Source organism: Microtus pennsylvanicus, chromosome 13, assembly GCF_037038515.1.
Source record: "Microtus pennsylvanicus isolate mMicPen1 chromosome 13, mMicPen1.hap1, whole genome shotgun sequence".
NCBI lineage: Eukaryota > Metazoa > Chordata > Mammalia > Rodentia > Cricetidae > Microtus > Microtus pennsylvanicus.
In genome coordinates this window covers 30,245,534-30,269,164 of record NC_134591.1, presented here as the reverse complement: position 1 = coordinate 30,269,164, position 23,631 = coordinate 30,245,534, and the positions used below count along the sequence as shown (strand labels likewise).

At 37.4% G+C, this 23,631-nt stretch overlaps 1 protein-coding gene across 1 annotated transcript; it reads left to right on the top strand.

Annotated features, from left to right (window-relative positions):
- The first annotated feature begins 290 nt into the window (after positions 1–290).
- Positions 291–2,033, top strand: Tusc1 (tumor suppressor candidate 1). The gene has a single exon (XM_075945699.1). It carries the CDS (start codon positions 714–716, stop codon positions 1,341–1,343), a length of 630 nt encoding a protein of 209 aa, XP_075801814.1. The 5' UTR covers positions 291–713; the 3' UTR covers positions 1,344–2,033.
- The last annotated feature ends 21,598 nt before the right edge of the window (positions 2,034–23,631 follow it).

Here is a 23,631-nt window from a genome sequence, read left to right as displayed (position 1 = left end):
CTCGACTAAATTATGAGTCTTGAATTTCATATATCATGAGGACTGTCCTGAACAATGGTTCCCTTATAGCTTTATTATAAAGTTCCAATGAACAGGATGGCCAGAAATTGGGATCTACTCCAATGCTTGGAGTACAGCTACCTGTTGGATTCTAAGCACCCCATGGCAGATGCTCAGGCCAATAATGTCCTGTGAGTCTTAAACATGGGCGTGGTTAAGCGGGTAGCTTCCAAAAAGTGTAATTATAAATTCAATTTGCCCCATAGTCGTCTCAGAACTCATTTTATTAGTTCTGAGCCTCCTATGTAAGTGGCGAGGTAAGCACTGGAGGCTGTGCAGGACAGCAGGGCGAGGCGGGCTTGTTCCCGCAGTGCCCAAGTCCGCAGGCAGGGAAGCCCTGGCAGCACCCAGCGGAGGACACTGCTGTCCCTGGCGCGGACACCGGGCTGAACAGCAGAGCGATCCCCAGGGGCGTCGTGTGTGCGCCAAGCAGGGACCGACCGCAGGCCCGGGGGGCCGCTCAACCGCCAGAGACTAGGACACGCCTCAGCTCGGGCCAACTCCCGGCCTCCACTGGCCTCCCGCCAGAGCCGCCCCGCCACCTTTCTTCCTCCGCCCGCCACCGAGCGCCCCGGACGGGCCTCAAATCGCCCGCGCCCCCGCGCGCGCGGCCCCTCGGCCCTCGGAGCTGGCGGCTCGACCCGACCGGACCGATGTGGCGCATGCGTGGTGGCGCCACCCGGCGCGGGAGCTGCGGCGGGGCCAGCGGCGGCGGCGGCAGCCGGGGCGAGTTAGGCCGTGAGGGCGGCGGCAGCGGCGGTGGCGGCGGCGGCGGCGTGGGCTGGCGAGGCCGCGCGGGCGGTGCCCGACGACAGCTGGAGGAGCGCTTCGCCGACCTGGCCGCCAGCCACCTGGAGGCCGTGCGCGCGCGCGACGAGCGGGACCGGCAGAACGCGCGGCTGCGCGAAGAGAACGCCCGCCTGCGCCTGGAGAACCGGCGGCTGAAGCGCGAGAACCGCAGCCTCTTCCGCCAGGCTCTGCGGCTGCCGCCCGGCGACAACAACGCCGACGAACGCGACGCCACCCTCGGAGGCCCGGACGAGCCCGCCACCCACCGCAAGGCGAGAGGCGGAGGCCCCGACGACGAGCCGGGCAGCCCCCGGGCGCTGCGGGCCCGGCTGGAGAAGCTGGAGGTCATGTACCGCCGGGCCCTGCTGCAGCTGCGCCTGGAACAGCAGGGCGCGCGCCCGCCACAAGACGGCGGCGAGCAGCCGCTCAGAGAAGCCGCCGCCGGTCTGTGCGACCCCGACCCGGACCCGGACGGCCCCCGGCCCTGGCCTTAGCCGGAGGGCGTGGCGCTGGGGCGGGGCCTGCTCCAGGCCCGCCCCCCCTCTGACCACTCAGCGCCCCGCCCCTCGGGACATGCGGAAGCTCCGGATTTGCGCTCCAGGGACGCCCGCCCCACCCATGGGCACTTCCGGGTGCCCCAGTCTTTGGCCTGGGGTGTGGTGGAGAGAAGTCAGAACTTCCTAATTCTCACCCGTGCAGAGCAACTGCCAAGGACCCTGCTAGTGTCTTGAGAAGAGAGAGACCTAGCTACTCTAGGGCCAGTTTTAACCCAGCAAGAACTGGGTGCCCAGCAGCACCTCCTACATCCCAGAAGTTTTCAAAGTGTTGTGAGGACCAGTTGCTTTTCTTTTCCTTCCTCTGTTTTGAATTCTTTGAAAGATGAATAGTGTGTTCGAGTGGGTAATGCCTATTCAGTCCCTTAAATCTGCTGTTATCTCTTTTGCTGACCAACATTTTAAGTATGTTTTATAAATTGGTATTACTTGGCTATCCCATCTTCTTTATACCTTTTTATAAAGAAGACAATATTTATAACTTCACATCACTCCAATCCACACACGTTTAATATATTCTGGTGTGTTGTTGACCTCCAGAGACTTTTTTTTAAAGAATGTCTTCTGACAATTGATCATTGATAAATAAAAGTGGTACATTAAAATCTAAATTTTCCGTGCCTATTATTTGATGCGTTTTGAAAGCTTTATAGGGTCCTTTAAGATTATATATGCATATATGTCACATATTTTAATATCTGGCTTTGTTTATGTTTTGTAATCTTTTGGATTATTTACACAAGATCTTTAAATATCTCAGGACAGTTTGAACAATATTATTTCAACATTTTGTATTATCATTAGTTCTTATTCAGTTATATCATGGTTATTTAGCTTGATTTTTAACAACTTTCAAGAAACTTGAAGATTTTTAGACAAAAATCCCCTTACATTTCAGTTGTGTACTTGGTATCAGAAAAAGAAACTAATGACACATGCTCTGAGCTCTTCTTCTTAAAATTTATTTATTTATTTGAGACAGTAAATGCTCAGTAGTCCACTGTGGCCTAGAACTCTGCCCTCCTTTCTTAGCCTACTGAGTGCTAGGATTGCAGGCCTCTACCACCAGCAACGTCTCCTCTTCTATCTTTATTTTTAATGCATTTTTTCATACTAAGCACTGAAGAAAATGCAATGTGTCTGATAAAATTTGTGGAAGCAACAGGATGTGCTGTCTTTATTACTCAGCATAAAGATCATTGACATTTTTGTAGCTAAAGCCAGGCCAATCAGAGAAAAGCACAGTCACGTGTTACATGATCCACAGGTCCAAGGGAAGCTATTGAACTCTCCACTAAATGAATGCACAGCCCTGGAGAAGTGGGTGAATGGGAGAGAATAGGTATAGAGTAAGGAAAACCTAGCAAGGCCTGGTTAGTGGTTTCTCGACTTCTCTGTGTGGCATTCCATGACTCTTTCCAAAACATGGGTCTTAAGACAACTCTCAGGTTAGACCAGAAATTTTCTTTATGACTATCTCAATCAAGAGCATGAGTTATTTAAAGTAGTAATTATATATTTTAGAGCTGTGTTTGTCGAGAGTTTCTTGAACTTGCCTTAGAGGGATTATTATCAATTTTATAGCTTGCTTGTGGGAGGGAGACAACTTATGAAAGACATGCAGAAAGTGCAAGAGATGTGGCTTCTGAGATTCTTCCATGGTTTTCAGCAAAGATACACTGCTTTGGAGTTTTGTTTCTGAGTCTCCTGTACATCATGTGTTCAAAAGTAAACAATGGAAACACCATGAGGGGGGGCAAATCAGTAGAGATGTGAAGAAAAAAAAGTGTATGCTATATACATCATCTCCCAGAAAAGTTTAAATATAAAATACTTCTTACAAAACAAGGGTCAAGGAAACTGTGATGTTCCTTATTAAAATATTTTGAGAACATTTTCTACATTGCCTGCAGGTGACTGATATTCAGTTGTGAATATTAAAGTCTCCCCCTGTGGCCAAAATACATGAGAAAGACTTTGCTGAGAAGGAGTAGGTACATGGAAATTAATACTACCCCTATTCATTTCATGTTTTTACAGGGAGTAAAGCATTTATGGAAGTCATAAGAGTTTAAAAATAAAATGACAGCATTGTTTTCTTATGGGTATTTCCCTTTAGATTTATATTGAATTTAGTTAATTTCACTAAGACATTTTTTTCTCATTAGCAAAATGAACACAATATCTACCTTAGACTATTGTAAAATACTTACTGAGATATTAAAATGAAAATGCCCGCTTTAAAGTAAGTGCCCAATCAGTGAGAATGGCATTCTCTAGCATGAAAATATCGAGTCCATATTTTATTTGCAAATACTATTACTTTGTGGGTCTTTCTATATGACATTGTAGGTATTTTCATAAAAATGTTGATGCTTTTCAATGCTTACAAGTGAAAGGGAGATATAAACCTTTATAATAAAATAATAATGTCATACAGTGTTTAAAGATGTTTCTGACTAATACAAAATGGAGAAATTCACCAAGGGAAATTTTTTTTTTATCCTTCAGCACTTTTTTTTCTCAAAGCTGTGTATATTGCTACTGTGAATCAATAGCAGAGTTGTCAGATTTACTGTTGGGGAAAAAATGTAATGAGATACAGACACGGATTTACTTTTTGTGCACCGTTCATGAAAGATGTTGAAAATTCTCAAACCACCATACCTGTAACATGGGAGAAGGATCATTCACATTTCCCACTTTAACGACTTCCCTGTCGGCCATGGGTGAGGTGCCCTGAGGTGTGAAATATGACTTGCTGTAAGAAAACATGTAGCTCTTTAAAAAGTGGATAAAGTGGATATTGCAAAATTTACCTAGGGCCTAGTTTAATCTGTAGAACCTAAAAGTGCAGAATCCCCTATTAAAGGAACACTTTGTTGTTGTAATTTTACATTAGTTATGCATTGAGAAGAGGTTTTACAGCTTATTGATATAAGCAAACAAAATATATGTTTTTGGCAAAAATGAAATGGAGAATAATTGGCTTTTAATAGGATTTTTATAGCTGCTATGCTAAAAGTATATTTTATGGTTTTCTATGTATGAAATTGAGATGGAAAAGAAAGCAATATAAAATATGATCTTACACCAATGTTCAGACAACAAGCTATTTTTGCCACACTGAAGTATTTTTAAGACACCTTTGCCAACTCATGATGTTACCATAATGGAAGTAATATTAAATTAATAAATTTAATTAATAATTCATTCTAAAAATATTAGCACCATGGACTTGATTCTAACACAAAAAGAACATTTTATACTTTTTTTTCTAAAAAGAGGAAATTTTTACTGAGAATCTGACATAAAATACTTGGAAAATTTTTATGAATTACAATTTATATTTTTATTTAATGATGTGTTGATTAATCATAGGCTTATCTTTCTACCATAATCATGCTCTTTTTATGTTTATTTTGTTTTTCCTTTTGGAGACAGGGTCTCATTGTATATTCTTCCATGGTCTGGAACTTGCCGCATAGACAACTGGCCTTAATTTCGTAGAGACCTATCTTTTTCTGCCTCTGAGTGTGGTGATGAAGGTTTGTACTAACATGGAAAAATTATAATATACATATGTATTTATAGTAGTATAATATATGTGTGTAATTATATACTTGGATATACAATATGGAGCATATGCAAATATATTCATGCAATGGAAATAAAGTATTAAGAAAAGCACATTGATTATAGCCTCATCTGAATATAAGAATTAATCATGCTCATTTTCAAAAAGTAAAGCTTAAAATAAGATTTGCATATCTCTACAATGTGAATTAAATTTTGACATGTTTAATCCAGAGAAGATATGGCTTATTATAAAATTCAGAGGTAGAATTATTTGTTATTGTAGTTCCTATAGTTTTTATGTTTATTTGTAGCCCAAAGGTTTAGCTGTGGAAGCTCCAGCTACATCACTGTGATGGTCTTAAGAGGTGGTGAATCCTTTAAGGGATGGCACATAGTGAAGGAGGTTGTTTCACTACAGGTATTTCCTGTTAAAGTATGTTAACAAGTGGTCTTAAAATGTTTTCTAATTTTTTTCTATTTGCACAGAATTCCTAAAAAGATGACCAAATGAAAAAGATATGTACATATGTACATGTGCGCCAGCCTGCATGTGCGCATGCCTACACACACACACACACACACACACACGTGATATTTTGTTTTGCTCTAACAAATAAAATTTGCCTGAAGATGAGATGGTGGAGCTAATTCCTAGTTAACCATAGGGGCCAGGCAGTGATAGCACATATCTTTAATCCCAGCACTTGAGAGGTGGAAGCCAAGAGATCCAGAGTTCATGGCCACACTGGGCTACAGGGGATTTAACCAGTATGAAAGAGAAACAGCTCACACCTTTGATGCCAGCACTTGGGATTACAAGCCTTTAATCCCAGCACTAGGGAGGTAGAGACAGGAAATGAGATGGCTGGGCAGAGAGAGGAATATGAAGCAGGAGGAGACAGGAGCTCAGCTCTTTTTGATTTGAGGATTTCATAGAGGTAAGAACTCAGCCGGGTGGTGGTGGTGCACACTTTTAATTGATGTGGGATTCTCTCTGTATGCTGTGATTATCATTAATGAATAAAGAACTGCTTTGAGCCTACAGCAGAGCAGGGCGGGGCAGAGCAGGGCAGGGCAGAGCAGAGCTAGGTGGGGAGGACTGGACTGAATGCTGGGAGAAATAAGGGCAGAATCAGAGAGAAGCCATGGAGCCCCATGGTAAAGGCTAAAGCACAGCCATGTGGCGATACACAGATTACTAGAAATGCGTTAAATTAATATGTAAGAGTTAGCCAATAAAAAACTAGAGCTAATGGGCCAAGCAGAGCTAATTGGCCAAGGAGTGATATAAATAATATAGTTTCTGTGTGGTTACTACATTTAATCCCTTGGGAGGCAGAGGCAGGCAGATCTCTGTGAGTTGGAGGCCAGCCTGGTTTCAGGACAGACTCCAGACTCCAAAGCTACAGAGAAGCCCTGTCTTGAAAACCAAAAAAAAAAGAAAAGAAAAGAAAAGAAACTACTACAATATGTATGTGTGTGTTGGCAAGCGTGCATGTACGTGCGTGCGTGCGTGTGTGTGTGTGAATTTTCAGTGCATACTACCTATTTCTCTTGGTAAAAATGATGTTATGTATTACATATTACACACACACACACACACACAGATGTGTGTGTGTGTATGAAAACAGATATGCCAAATGACCCCCTGTAATAGTTCTATTTATTTATACAAAAGGATAACAAGCAAACACATCACAGAGACACTTGCACATCAAGTTTACTGCAACACTGTGAACACGACCTAGGTTACAGGGCTAACCGTGCTGTCTAGCAACAGAGTAGTGAGTAAATAATATGTGGCCCATATACCCAAGGTTATGTCACTTTCTGGAAAATAGATACAACTGGAGATCATCACAATAAGTGAATCAGAGCAGTCTCAGAAAGATAAATGCCTGTTTAGTTTTTGTTTTTAGATTTTATACCTGTACATGAAAATGTTTGTGTATGTCTGTGTGTGAGACATGAGAGGGGGAAAACAGTTGTTTTCGGAAGCAAAGGAGACTGAGAGCATGGAGGGAATGGAAAGACAAGTGCAAGACTGTAAGGAGACAATGGGCAACATGTAAGATGTTATGTTTGATAGCTAAAAATAACAAAAATAATTTTCCAAAAGTCTGAACTATAAAAGCAATTCCTATTGAAACTGTAAGAAAGGAATACAGTTGTTTTATAGATTCACTCAACATTTCTTTCATACTTGTTCACTTCTTATGAACATGCAAAACAAATAAAACTTTCTTATAATGAGCAAGAAATATAGCCGTAAAACTTTGCGAGAACAATCATGCAATTATGACCATTTTAATGATTGTGTTGTCATTAAGATGTAGTTTTCAGAGCCTACAGTTAGGAAACATTATTCTCTTTCCTATGAATCTCTAAGGATGTAACTGTAGGGGCAGTTTGTGTTTATCTTATTTCATATATGCTAGAATCTGTAACTGTTTGTTCTGATTGGAACCTAAAAGTTTTCATCATGGTACTCCAGACATTTGTCGTAACAGCTTAGCTTTCAAGATACCTATATACGTTGTACTATGGTTACACACACGCACACACACACACACACAGGTGCATGCACACACACACACACAGAATAATTTGAGATTAGATAATTTGGGTTTAACACATACATCTCCTTTTAATTAAAACTTTTCCTGGAATATTATTCTGCCATTAAATAGGTTTCTTTCAGTTTTTAAAAATGATAAATAGGCTATAAATGTTCAAGGACTAAAATATTAATAAAGCTTAACAGATTATTTTGACTCCAGATATTTCAGATATTAAAATATTTGTATCTTGAGATTGAAGAACAATTCATTGGTATAGTCTAAATATGTTTTAAATTCTATAAATATTATGCTATAAAGTATCATCTGTGCTTTGTTCCTTAAATATGCAAGTGCCTAAAGGCAATCAAATATATAACAAGATATCTATTTTAAAACTATTCTCTCAACTTTCTCAGTATTATTCTGTTAATGTAATTTCAATAAATGTAACTGATTTAATTACATGGAAGTTTACTTTCTCCCACAATTAAAAATTCAAGATCACTTTCACCTTTCAATTATGGTATTGTAATTATTGAAATAGCGGTGGGTGGAGTAATGGCTCAGTAGTTAAGAACACTTTCTGCTCTGGCAGAGGGCCTCAGAGCATAAACAGAGTTGAGCAGACAATAATATAACACAACACCATGTACAATTTTCCTTTTACCCACACATGGCAGAAGGGGAGAGCGCTGGTTATTCCATCCCCTCTGAGCCAGCTACTTCTGTTCATGAAGTTTCCACCTGCTTCTCAAAAGCCTCACTTTCTAATTAATACCATAAGAATGAGATTAGTGTCTTGATATATTATAACCTTCAGGGATGATTCATTCACTACAAGCATTGGCTAATACTGAGTTACTACACGATGAAATATTTTGCTCAATAATAGTGTCCAAGATCATCCACAAGCAGGATAATCTGTTTCTCCCGTAACTTGCTTTTGGTCATGGTGTTTTATCACAGCAATAGAAATTTTAACAAAGGCATATACTCTCTTTCCTCAATTTTTAAATATCTTTTATGGTGAATAGCAAGGAATTTACTTCTTGTTTTAATGATAATGCTTATATTTTATCTATTAAATATGTTGTGACCATTTTCAGCTACTCAATTTGTAAGGCTTTATCTTGGGTATTGTTGTTTCTACTCCATAAAATATTTTTTTATAAACATGACCAAGAAATAACTTTAAGTGTTAAGCATCCCTGGCAGTTAAGGGATACAAATTTGTTACTTTGAAATGTCATCTTAAGCCAGTCAAATAGCTAAAATAAAGAAAACAACCCATAACAAACGCTGGGGTAGATGTAGGGAAACAAGAACCTTTGTTCAATGTTTGAGGTATTGTAAATCAGTACCCCCATAATGGAAATCAGTATGAGAATTCTGAAAAAGCTAAAATTATATCTAACATGTGGCCCAGCTATATTACCCATTGTTATATGACTACCTGATTCAAAGTCCTACTCTACTGATACTTCTTCATCACTAATCATTGTAACTACATTCACATTAGCTAGAAATTGGAAACAGACTAGATTGCTCATCAACTGGTAAATGGATAATGAAAATATGGAACATTTACACTTCAGTTTCAACGAAAAATGAAATAATGAAATTTTTAGGTAAATGAATGGAACTGGGGCATATTATACATAGTTATTATACAGAGAAAGGTAACCTAGACCCCAAAAGACAAGCTCCACATGTTCTCTCTTATTTATGAGTTCTATCTCCAAATCTTTAGATAGTGAGTATATATATAACTTTGAGTAATCATGAGAATCAGGAAAGTAAAGGCAACCATGCTGATAGTAAAGAAGAATCTCAAGAGGGTGAGTATAGCAAGACACAGATACTTTGAACAAGAATTAGTAAAATGGGGGTGATGTTAATTGGGGAGGACAGGAGGAGAGAAACACTGATGGAGAGAGATGGAGAAAAATACCACTAACAATGGTTAAAAAAGCAATGATTATGATTACTTAAAATGCATCCATAGGGTGATATTTCTCCCAAGAGATATAGACTCTCTAACAAAATCACAGTGCCAGGCATGAGAAATCTACTCTCTAGTTGTAGATCAAGGGATTAGAAGAGATTCCCTGAACAGCATAAGCTATTGCCATTGCCTTCGGTTGCTTCCTGAAACTTGAAGGTTCGAGCCTATTGTTGAAGACATCACACACTTCATGGGACTTAAGGAATCAGAATCAATCTAGAGGACGGACCTGGAAGCCTCTTAATGTAGACCAGCATATATAATATCTGAAGGTGTTAGGCAAATTACTAAGGGAGAAAAGTAAGCAACAGTTTTACCCAGCTCTGAATCCTGTGAGCTAGAGCAATGGCCAGCCTAGCAAGATATCCCCAAATGTGCAATAGTGGGACTTATAGTTTAAAGAAACCAATAGTTGTTCTACCAAAGTATTACTCAAGAGAGAAAAATCCTGTATGTAAACCAAGCCAACTACCTCTGACTTGTGAATTTAGGAACTTTAGAAGAGAACCTACTATTGCCACTGTCCTAAGTTAGTATACATTCTAACTGAATTATAAATGTCTACTATTATACACACAGATGGGTATTATACACACAAATGGGTATTGCCCACATCTCTCATCAAAATAACAGTTTGAACAAACAGAAGCTAATGTAAATATCCAAAATTGGTCAAAATGCTTAAAATTGACTGAGGTTCCTAATCCAATTTTACATCTACAACACAACCCCATACCTAATACTGAAGGAATATTAGAAAATGGGATCTGGAAGATTTTAGGGTCATTAACAAGTGCTCAGGGAGGAGCAATCAATCTTCTTCGGGAATTAGTCTCTCAATAGGTTACCCAACCCCAGGTAGTCATCCATAAGCTCATACAAATAATAGAAATACAAAATGAACTCTACTGGCTATATTTATATATGTATTACTGTATGTATGAATGTGTGTATATGTATAACAATAATTAAAGAATAATAGGTGAAGAATTTGAGGAGTGGAGGCATGGAAATTAGAGTAGGGAGAAGGGGCTGTGCAAATGATGTAATAGAGTTATTATGCATGGACTGCTCAAATAAAATTGGATTTAAAATTTTTACAGTATGAACAAGATTTGAAAATGGAATGAATCTATTTGCTAAAATTTTTCACTCAAGTGGCAAAATAATTTAGACAATAATGGAGTTATGTGTGCTAGTTCAAGTTTTGGTAAAAATTCTATGTGGGAAGTTGGGAGATAAAAGGGTAGATTATTGTGGGAGTAGAGTAGACCTTTGCAAGTTTATCTGCTTGATAGATATATCTCAAATAGAGAAAAAATATACCTTGATGTGGGGCTGAAAGGTATTTCTTGCATTTTTCTGAATATAGAAATAAATAAAATGTTCTATTGTTCTAGGACGTTATCTTGTGCTCTTAAGAATGAAAGGACTGGAGAGGGAAAACAACCTTGTGAGAAGCTGGGGAGATGATTCAGTGGGTAAAGTGTGCACTGTAAAACCATGAGTACTGGAGTTGGGTCCACAGTACCCAAGTAAAAGCTAGGAACTTTCTGCTGCTCTTAAGTCCAAGGGATGGAGACAAAAGGATTGATTGCTGGGCATTGCTGGACAGTCAGCTCACTGCATGATAAAAAGATGAGGGTTTAGTGAGAGGCCTGTCTCAAGGGAGTGAGGTAGAGCCTGATAAAGGAGGACATCTTAATCTTCCTGTCGTCTTAACTTTCACACATGGGTGTGTATATGCACACACAAGAATACCAACACACACACATTTTTTTCCTAAAATTATTGCAGATACAATTGCATTTTGATAAAAGAAATCTTACTTTAGACATTGTAGTTCTGAGTAAGTTCATTTTTTTTACTGCTTGATCCAGTTGGAGTACAGAATTTTTTTTTAAGTAATGAAGAGTAGATTGTCAAATGAGCACTTCAATGATATAGGTGTTTCACTTGATGTATTATTGAACAAAAGAAATTACACTCAAATGCTCTATGATTAAGTTTATTTACATAAAGCCTAAAAGGGGCTCAAAGTTATAATAGGTCTGGATAGTAAATGTAATAGTATATTTTTAAAAATAGAACCCACACAAGAAAAAAATGAGATGTGTTATTACAATATCTTAGCAATTAAACAGTATTTTTGTTGTGTAATAGGGTTAAAATGAAGAGCTCAAACTAACACATGCTCTACACTGGAACTTGAATTGCAGATTTTTATTTATTGCTTTTTTGAGGTTTATAGGAAAAATAAAAGGTAAATTTCCAAAGAGAAGTGTGAAATACATATATAATACATGCATCTATAATATATCACAATATGTAATGTATATTTATATGTATATTATATAATCATTTATATTTTCCATATGAGAAAAACAGTATACCACATGTATAATTTTTTCCTCAAATTTCTCAAATTTGAAATGCATTCTTCGTACAGCCCTAGCATGCAATCTCAGAGCATTTGTTTATGACTCAGGACAGTAAAACATTCCTTACAAAAGCCACACATGAAAAAAAGTTACTGACTTCACCGATTCTAGCAGGAAATTCTTCCCTGAAAAGTTAGCATAAAGTGAGTAGCACGAACTAAGTAAAAGAGGATGAAAGCCAATAGCTCAATACATTGAGCTCCCCTAAATCAGAAAGGAAAAGCATCTCAGGACGGAAAAGAGCAAACAATAAACCAAGGAGACAGAGAGAACAACAACCTTCGAAGGTACCCGTGTAAATCCTTTTAATTGAGGAGAAATCGAATATACAACACCAAAGGAAATTTTTTTCAGATGAATACTGATAGAAAATGAAACTTTGGGTCCTCATCTCTTGTATTTCATGACCCTGACAACTAGCATTTGCCCAATGAGTGAAGCAAACTGAATGGATTTCAGGGGCATTCTGACACTGTTTCTTAATCTTTACATCTAAATGCTTATTAAGTCCTATAACTTATAACCTCAAAAATGCCATATGCAAAAAGTAACTTTTTCTTCATTGTGTTGGAATAACATATTTTGAAAACTTCTGATTTGATTTTTTTTTTCGAGTCAGGCTTTCTCCGTAGCTTTGAAGCCCGTCTTGAACTAGCTCTTGTAGACCAGACTGGCCTCAAACTCACAGACATCTGCCTAACTCTGCCTTAAAGACATGTGCCACCACTGCCCAGCTTGATTTCTTGTATGATAAATATGGATAAAGGCAAATTTACTTAATTTCACAGGTTGAACTGAGGATTACCCTGCATATTCATGATTCTCACAGCAAAGTAGACAGGTATGTGGGAGATCAGATAAAAAACAAATTAAATTTGGTGTGTGCCCAGATGCTTTGTAGATCACAGAGATCAGGAGTCAAAACCCTTTTTGTCTTTGCAAGTTCAGGACCCAATTTCTTTAACAATTATCTTTTTATCTAACAAAATTTCATAACAATGTCTCCCCAAAATAGCAGAAATTGTTATGAGACAATTTAAGTGTTATGCCTACACATGCTTTGTATGCTTTATAATTGTTTCATTTTTGTGACAAATTTTCTTTGTAGCTTTGGCTGGCCAGGAACTTGCTCTGTAGACCTATCTCTCACTGTACTAAGAAAGACTTACCTGCCACTGCCTTCTGAGAACCGGAGTTAAAGATGTGTGCCACCAGAAGTCAGGACCGCAAGGGGTGCATCCACCCACTGAAACAATGGAACTAATGTAATGGGAACTCCCCAAGGCCAGCTGGACTGGAACTGATGGAGCATGTGATCAAACTGGACTCTCTGAACATGGCTGACAATGAGGGCTGACTGAGAAGCCAAGGACAATGACACTGGGTTTTGATTTTACTGCATGGACTGGCCTTGTGGGAGCCTAGTCTGTTTGGATGCTCACCTTCCTAGACCTGGATGGAGGGGGAGGATCTTGGACTTCCCACAGGGCAGGAAATCCTGACTGCTCTTAGAACTGAAGAGGGAGGAGAGGGAGTGGAGGGAGTGGGAGGAAAATGGGAGGAGGTGGAAAATTTTAATAAATAAATAAATAATAAAAAATGTGTGCCACCTTGACTTTATGGCTTCCTTGTAGTTTTTAATGAACAATATATAAGTAAAAAGTTATTTCTAGAGGATAAAATTACTTTATGTTTCTTGTCTTTTAGCACAAAATTAATTGCTCTTATGACAGCAAATTTTGATTTTAATTTTGGTGGGATTGAGTCACCATGGAACCGAACCTATGGGAAAGCCATAAATGTTCTTTTAACTGAGGAGGAAAGACTCATCTTCCGTGAGGGCATACCATGAGCCGATGGCCTGGACTAAATGAAAGGAGAAAGCAAGCAGACCTTTCATGGTCATTGGTCTGTGCTTCTGGAGTGCAGACACTACGTGACCAATTATCTAGCTTCTGCTGCTGTGCTTTGCCTACAGTGATGGACTGCAACCTCAAACCAGAAGTCAGAACAAATCCTTCCTTCTTCAAGTAGACCATGCCAGACATGTTCTTGTGGTAACTGGGAGAAATATAGTTGGTACAGAAAATGGAACTGTCTGTGACAAATCTAACTGGGTTGTTCTTGGGTTTTTGTTAATGGTTTTCTGGAGGATGTGCAAAAGTTTGAGCTTGTGGGCCAAAGCCTTGGGATGCTGCAAGCTGACTCTAACAGGAATTTGTGGAAAGAGTTCAGAAGACAAGAAAGACAAGAAAAATGTTGTCAGTAAAGGCATGTCTTATTTAGTATCATAGAGGATAAAAATTGTCAGGAACTTAACTACTTCAGGATAAACAGACTGTTTTTTCTATACCTTGGTACGGATTCTAGCTGCCTTCTTTCCATTTCCTGGGTAAGGTTGCATGCAAAGGGAATTACTAAGTTACTTGGCTGAGGAGACTTCAAGACAGTATAGAATCTTTGCATAGTAATTTTATCACAGAAAGGAGGAAGTGTAACAACTGGTTTGTTTCACTGGCCTATGGAGGCATAGTGGCCATGCTGGGCATCTTTGGGTTACTAGAGTTCATACTTTGACTCTAAAAGTTCCAGTGTATGAAGTGAGAACTAGTGAAGCCCAGAGAAAAGGACATGCTTCTCATCTAAAATCTAACTGAAGATTAAACTTGGTTTTGAACACACAAAGAAAGAGAGATCTGTATTATAATAAATATGCATTCAGATGTGCAAAAGGGAGAATGGACACAGGGGACAAAGCCTTGGTATCTAGCCATGATGCACTGAATATTTTGTTTTGCCATAAACCTGAAATTCAAAGGAATAATTTACAGGAATTAATTTTATCTAGAAAGATATTGGTTTAGCAAAAAAAAAAAAATACAAAACTTCCTTCCTAGTTAAAGGGGGTTGGTAGATCCAATTATCTTGCATTTTTGAAAAAATTCAATATGTGCACCAAAAATATAAAAAAAAACATTGTGAAAAAGAGTGGGTTCAGAAAGGTTTTTGATTATAGCCTTCTACTTGAGTACATAATCAACTTCACAGTCAGATATTTTCAAGCCTGAGAATTATTAGTATTACTGATGTGTCTTATTAAAAGCATAAAAGTGCTTTAATCCTTCTCAGAAGGTGTTATGAAGCACATAGATTTAGTAATATAGCCTTTGGGATTTTCAAGTTAATTTTGTAGTCCTCTTATGCTTGATAGATAAAAACATGTCCTGGGCTTTCACTTGAAATGTATAAAAAGAAAAGAAAAAAGATATATCAAAAATTTCGATAGATTAACTCTGATCTTCAGGAACCAGAGACAAGAGTTTTGTTCAAACATAGTTTTAATGTCATACAGGTAGCAGATAACTACAGAAAAGGGGGACAAAGCTGGAGCTAAAACTTCCAGGGAGAAAACAGACCAAGGGAAATGGGGTCCAGACAAACAATTCTTCCAGAAGGATGTGTTTCCAAGTTAATTTTCTCTGAATGCAGAGCCTAAAATAAGACAGTAGGTAGAGATTACATAATCATCAAAGAAGCATAAAATTACAACAGATAAAGGACAACTAATGAATTGGAGAAGTGCTTACATGGAAATACCAAACAAAAACCAACTGAAGAGATGAAGAGACTGAAAGACTAAAAAATAGAAGGTAAAATCAGAATTTGTAATTTTCTTTGAAGTGTGTATTTGTTTTAAAACTTATCTCTTCAAAATAAACAAGTTAGGCAAGGTGGGAAAAATATAGGATTGAAAACAACAACAAAGCAGACGGAACTCAGTGGAAGAGCACTCATTCAGCATTTTAAAGGTCCTGGGTGTGAAAATAAAGTTCAAACAGCAACAACATCAACAAGACAAAAACAGCACAATTATTCATTCATCCCCATGTCTGTGGGTTTTTTTTTTTTTTGTAACTGTACAATATCACCCATAAAAAGGTGGAATAGATTTTCTTACTTTTTACTTTCTTTGACCAATGAAATATGATAGACGTATTAATGTACTAGTTTCTTCTAAGATTCTGGAGACCATGAACATGAGTGGTTGCAAATGTGTCTTAATCTACCACAAGGTAAGGGTTACAATTATATCTTTTTTTAAGAGAGTCTTGCTAAATGACAGTATTAGTTACTCTTTGTTGCTGTGATAAAATTCCATGGTTAAAAGCAACGTAAGGAAGAAGTTACAGGGTCAGATGGCTAGAACCCATAAGATAGGGTAGCATGTTAGCAGAAAGTAGGAATAGAAGCAGGAAGCTGAGGGACATCACGTAATTGGAAATAGGGTAAGGCTATAAATGAGCAAAACCTGCTAGTGATGTTCTTTGTTCACCAAATCTCCACCTCCTGAAAGCCCCATAACCTTCCCAACCAGTGTCAGTACCAGGACCAAATACTGAAATACATAAATGTATGAAGGACATTTCTTATTTCTCATTCGAGGAACCAACTTGACTAATTGATGGCAGGAATCATTTTATTTTTATTGCAGTATGATGTCTATTCTTTCTCTACCTTGTTCTGATTCTATTTGGTTTCATTTTAGCATTTAATTTTATGTATTTTAATATTTGAAAAATTCTTTTGTAAATAAGATTAATACATAAAGTTTTAGCATATAAATTTGAGTGGCTTACAGGTAATTGACAACATAGAACTCATGTTATATATGGATGAAAAATCAGTGCATACCTAATTTGGGCAAAGTTATTTTAAGTTACTGAATCTAAGGTTCTATTAATTTAAAAATAGTATATAATATACAGAGATAAACAATTCTACATCATTCTCTCCTTACTGGAATATACAGTTTTGTAAAATTCCGAACAATTACATGGATACTTTTGAATATTCTTATAGCTACAGTGAGATCATAAAGATATAGTTTCATTACTTACTGTATTATATATAATAAAATAAATCCAAAGGTTATAATTGTAAAATGTAATTAAAGTAAAATAATTAATACTATATTTCACTTATTCTGAATAATTATTAAAAGTAGTAATTTTTATACTTTAGCAGTTCTCAGTTCAGACTAGTTGTATTTACAAAACTCAAAAGTCACATTTACCTAGTGCCTACTCTGTTGAACAGTATAGTTTTAAAATGCCTGAATTGAATATTTATTTAATGCACAAGAACAGTTAAGAGAGGAATTGAAAAATGTCTCAGATTATCATTATGTAAAATGCACAGAAAGTCTACATCATAAAAACTGATACATTCACTTCTTCTGAACGCTCCTTCAGTGATTCCATAATACAGCATTTTAAAGATTTCTCTTCAAATAAACATGATTTTGTACTTTACCTCCTGCTGCAACAAATCTAAAATGCTGCAAGTAAAAAGCTGCTAAAAATTACAAATTACCACCCAAGCTTCTTTGCCTTCATCATGATAATTAGTCCTATTTTTGAAGGACCAGAAATTATTGCCAAACAATTAGATACATCTCTAGGAAAACTCATCACTTTGCTTTCGACATACCTTTTAGGAAGAAGAGAAAAGTAATCTGTTTCCATTTATAGTTGAGCCTGAGACTCTTCACTTTGCATTGTCTCTAAAATTAATAATTGAACCTGAAAATCTGTACAAATTAAGAAAATAAAATGGGAGGAGAGGGTTTTAAACATGGCAACCAGCAAGGCTAAAAGCATGACTCACAACAAAGTGCCTGGACTGTTTTTCCTCCATTACGTCTTTCAGTGCAATCTTACACTTCTGCCCTTTCAAAAAGAAAAAAATCTAACCCAAAATTTTGAAATATAATTTAGAAATAGAAAGTAATAAATTCTTCTGAATTTTATTTCTTGTTAAAAATTAATTTATTCATTTTATTTTGCAATTCATATTTTGCTTCCTAGCACTTTATTCTTGTGCAACTGAATCCCCTGGTGATGGGGTTACAGATAGCTGTGAGCCACATGAGAGTGCTGGCAATTTGAACTCAAGTTGTCTTCAAGAGCAACAAGTGCTCCTAATTGTTAAGTCTTCTTTCCAGTCTCTTTTTCAGTATTTTAAAACACACACATACACACACAGAGTTATTTTGATGTAACTCCTGCTTCTTTAATAAAGTGCTACATACTAGATAAATTAAAAACAACAGAGTTTAGTATTCATACTAATCATCAGTTATAACTGATGATAAGTGGTGATAAATGCCCAGATCAAGATAGCAACTGATTTGGTGTGACTGGTTGTTTCATTGATAATACTTCATCTACAAATATATTTAAAAGAAAAAGTGGAACTAATACTCTGTTCTCATAGGATACAAGCAAGAGCAAGGAAAGATAAAACAGCTCTCTGAAGCTTCTTCATTGATGCTACCTCCATTCATAAAAAGGCAGTTGTTGTGGCCTGATTGCCTACCAGTGTTCCTATCTCTTTATGCTGCCACCTTGGGCTTAAGTTCTAACTCTTGAATTGAGCAGGGTTACAAACTTAGAATTTTATGTAAGATTCCAAGTCGTGAAAATTATATTTCAGAGCTCTTAGTGAAACTATCTGGCAAAGCATGTACTCGTCATGTGTTTAATGTTAATAATTCTGGTTTGTTACTGGAAGAAGAGGAACTGAACTCTCATCCACTCATCATTTATGTTCATTGAGGTCCAATCTCTGTCGTGCTAGGATTAAGTAAGAGTAACATAACTGTCTGTCTTTATGTACAGAAATGAAGAAAATACATAAATATAGAAGTTTATGCTTCATCAATATCCATGTGAACCAACAGAGCAAACACTCTTCAGCATAGGACTTACTTTCTAGGGGCACAAAAACTGATAAGGAAAATAGTTTGTATAAATTGTGTTCAATAGAAATACCAAGATACATAAAGTTTATGGAGTGATAAGTAATTACATTTCATTTTCTTCAGTGAGTGTTCCACAAATACAGGGGCAAGAGTATATTCTTAGACTTCATAATATATAATAATTCTTAGGGTATTATTTAATCTCTTTTGACTAGTTTCTTAAATGAATTGCTTTGGTCATATTGAGTCAGAACCAGTAATTTTAAAATAGTAAAGTAATATGAAACATGTTCTTTTAACAATTAAAAATAAATTTTAATAAAAATTATATTAAATAATGTTGCCTTTAGATTTAGTCAATCCTTTTCACAGTATGGGTTTTAGGTAGTCAGTGAACTACCTATGTGAAATTCATCTCAATTTGTTTCTCATCAATCCTATGGGTTAACAGTTCTGTGTTCTAAATTAACATTAAGTACAGTTGGTTATTCTGTCTCTGGGTTCAGAGAGAAATCCTAACTCGATTCCATAAGAAATCAATATTTCATTTTTTTATACATTTGCCTACATCTGATCCCTTGCTTTTACCAACACCATCCTTTGATCTGCATATTTTGGGCACGGAGATAAATTGCTATCTCTGTACAGAAGAACCATGGAATCTCTCTTATCAAATTTAAGTTCATATGTTAAGACTGATATGAAAAATTAGGGTAGCAAAAAGAAAAGAGAAGCAAAAAGTCATCAATATTTGATTTTGGTATATCGGATTTTCCTCTTCAGCATAGATCCTGGTTGCAAAGTCTCATCTTGGTCCTCTCTCTGACCTTACACATGTGCCCTTAAAGTGGTATGCTGTGCCAGATAGTTTTATTTTAGAAGGGAGCCTCAAATTAAGAAAACACTTCCAAAAGATCAAGCTGAAGGAGATTTTCTTAGTCAGTGGTTGATGAGAGAGGGCCCAGCCTGTTGTGGGTGGTGCCATCCCTAGGCTGGTGGTCCTGGGTTCTATAATGAAACAGGCTAAGCAAGTCATGGGGAGCAAGTTAGGATGCAGCATTCTTCCATGCCTGTGTATCTGTTCTTGCCTTCACTGCCTTCAAGTTACTGTGCTGCTTTGGTTCTACCCTTACTGTTTTTGATGATGAATTGTTATATTGCACTGTTAGTAAAATGAACCTCCCCCCCCCCCAAGTTACTTTTGGTCAAAGCAATAGTAATTCTAACTAAGACATATACATACTACATCTACATTTTCTACTTAATTTTAAAGAAATAGCTCAATACCTACAGCAGTTAGATGAAGTCATCAAAGTAGACTTATCTGTTTGATGCCTAAATGGAATGTATCTCAAGAAATAGAATGCTCTCCTGACTTTATTTTTCAGAGTTATCTTTTAAATAATGATTTTGGTTATGCCCCATGTGATCTGAAGCTTTAATAATTCATAAAACTCCAACAGCTTAACTTAGTATCACATAATCACTCCTGCTTTTTCCTGTATTCAACTATAATAAGCTACCTCAAAACACAATTCTGAAATAGGCATTAATTGGTGTACATGTAATCACTTGATTAGTTGCTCAGAAACTAAACATAGGGAAAGTAGCTGTGAGCCATAGCTGCTTTGTTAAATGAAAATAAGCCTGTATTTTATTCTAAATGTAATGCTAAGGCATTACATTTTCATATTGGAAGTATAAAATTTTATTTTATGTTTTAAACATCAGTCTGACTAATGTGGGAGAAAAGAGATAGAAATTGACTAAAATGAAGGTGATATCTTTAGGTAGAGCTATAAAGATACATTCTTGTGTGTGTGTGTATATGTATGTGTGTGTATTTGTGTGTGTGTGTGTGTGTGTGTGTGTGTGTGTGTGTGCGTGTGCTAGTGCACATGTGAACATGAGGGCGCCTGTTTGGGGAATCTTGAAAATGAATTTCAGTATCATACCCGAGAGGGTGATATTCACTTTATTTTTTTTTAGATAAAAGCTTTCCCTGTCCTGGAACTTGTTAAGTAGGTCTAGAATGACTAGCCTATGCCAGGTATCCTCCTGTCTCCACCTCCCAAACTCTGGAATCCTAAACACTTGCCACCAATCACCATTTTTTCCCCATGGTACTAAGCCTCTCTTAGACTAAGCCATCTTCCCAGACAGACCATTAATCCTTTCGGAAAAGAAGTTTGAGCTTGGTAGATAGGTCAGGGTGAGAAATGCCCATCTTAGTTGTGTGGGTTTGATCAATTCTGAAGAAAGTGAAGGATGAAGGGTTTATTTTGCTTAAGTTTCAGAGCTTTAAGACCCTGACCACTTGATTTCATCATTTTTTGGCTGTGCATGGTGGGGAGCAAAATGGCTCACTCGATGATCAGGAGGCAGAGAGCAGACAAAGCACATCTGATGCTGGGCTTTCTCCTTATTTACATTTGTTCTACCTGGGACCATCTACCCCTTTCAGTTGTCCTCAGTGACAATCATCTCTGCAAATGCACATAAGTCGCATCTAGAAGTACGCCATACTAATCTCCTTGGTTTATCTCAATACAATTCAGTTGACAATCAGAAGTAAGAAACATCATAATAGACAAATCTGCACATCAGCACATAAAATGCAGAAGAAACCTGAGAAACAAACATAAATCAAGTAGAAGACACTGAACACCTAAATATTATGATTTACCCTAGAGATGCTGAGGTCAGAAAAATAAACTTTGAAGAAGCATAGCTATGAGACAGAACAAAACTAGGACAAACAGGAAACAGGGAATTATCAAGAGTGGCAAAGCCTGTGGAAGGGCTAAGGTGGAATGGACACAGAGGTGGCCATGAGAGGTAAGGTAACTGAGGCTCCTGGGCACACAGACGAGAAACATTTCATTAGTTTAGATGAAAGACAAGATTTGGAATTACAAAAGTGGATCCTGTATGCTAAAATTTGAATCACCATTTTCAAGACTTTTCTGATTGAAGGAACAAAAACAGCAAAAAGAAACTGTAATGATACAGAATCAGGAGAAACTTACTTTGTTAGGTGCTTTGTTCTTTTTATTTTTTTTAATTATAGACTGGCTGTCCTAGTAGCTCAGGCTTCTTATTAACTCATATCTTAAATTAGCCTGTAATTCTTGTCTGTGTCTGCCATGTGGCTCAGTACCTTTTATCAATGAGGCATTCTCATCTTGTTTCCTCTGTGCCTGGGTTACAATTGCAGACTGAATCTTATCTCTTCCCAAAATTTTTCTGTTCTTGTCACCCTGCCTCTATTTCCTGCCTGGTCACTCCACCTATACTTTCTGCCTGGGTATTGGCCAAACAGTGTTTTATTAAAACAATATAATATAAGTGACAAGGTACAAGACCATTGTCCCACAGCCACACCCCTTTTTTTCAAAATCAAGAACTCTGAATCTAATCTCCTTTGTTTGGTTTTTTTTTTTTTTTTTTGAGACCATTATCCATAACAATTTGTAACCATCTAAACAAAGATAAATATCAATAATCCATTTTGCGGAATGTGGGGGCAGTTTTCCAGGATACTTTCTGCTGATTGGGAGCACTGATAATCTTATGGGGACCTAAAGAAAATTTAGAATTATGATCAAGTCCTGACTAGAGTACCCTGTAAAAACTTTGCAACTCCTTTAAGAGGTCCCACCATGAAACCCTTAGGAGCTGTTGATGAATAGCTGACCACATGCTTTCTGGTGGTGGCAGGGATATTGAAACTCCATAGAGTTGTGGAATAAACATGGTTCCGGCCAGTACCTCTGCCATGAGGCTAGATTCTCAAAAGGCTAAGGAATGGGGTGGATTCAGCCATTAAAGTCATGGCTTTAATCCTAGCCATACGACTTAGCAAATTAAAGACTCGTGTGATCAGAAAAAAAGAAGAGATATACAGTAAAGATAGATTCAGATGAAGAAAACCTATGAATGGTCAGAGTGTGTTTAAAAATATATGTAGGCTTAGAAGAGGAAAATAAAGGATAAAGTCCTTAGGCAGGAAAAAAGAAAGAGAGTAGTTGGGTGTGGTGGTGCACACCTTTAATCCCAGCACTTGGAATGCAGAGGCAGAAAGTTCTCTGTGAATTCAAGGACAACATGTTCTACAAAGTGAGTTTTAGGACAGCCAAAGATACACAAAGAAACCCTGTCTCAAAAAACCAAAAATTAAAAATAGAAAGTAAAGAAATAGAGTTTAAAATGAAGCCATGTAAATAGGAAAAATACACAGAGAGTCTGGATACTGTATATTATTGTATTGTCTTTGAATTGTACGACTGCTGAAGAAGGAGCAACAGTTGCTAAAATCACTTGATTATAAATTCTCCTGAATTAATCCAACATACACATTTTGAAAATACCTTCAAAATTTAAGTCAAAAGATATGTTACTTTGGAGAAGTTGTTTTGTTTTTATTTACACAGGAAATAAGAGGCTGTGTATTCATTCCTGGTTAAAAAAAATATCAGGTTGATCAAGGAAGATCCCTTGAGATATCTGTGGTAGGAGTGGATGGCCCAGATGTCTACGTTCTACATCCAGAAAAGTTTCAAGACTACTAGCTGAGATGATCAAGCCTCATAGGGTGCTTCATTCTTACCTAGTAAAAAATGTACAATACAGAATGAAAGCTGATCCTGGAGGAAATACAGGTGGATCCAGGTTCAAGGTCTTCCAGAATAGGATACAGAGAAAAATGGCAGCAACCTCAGTACAAAAAGAAAGTTGAGACTGGAAAGCGCAGGTATATCTCATTCTCTTCACAAGAGAAAGAGTAATGATTGTAGGCTTGCAGATTTATCACAGGGCATCCAATTTTTATGTCTTTTCCTTTCATATGAAAGGAAAGTTAGCAGATGAAATGGACATG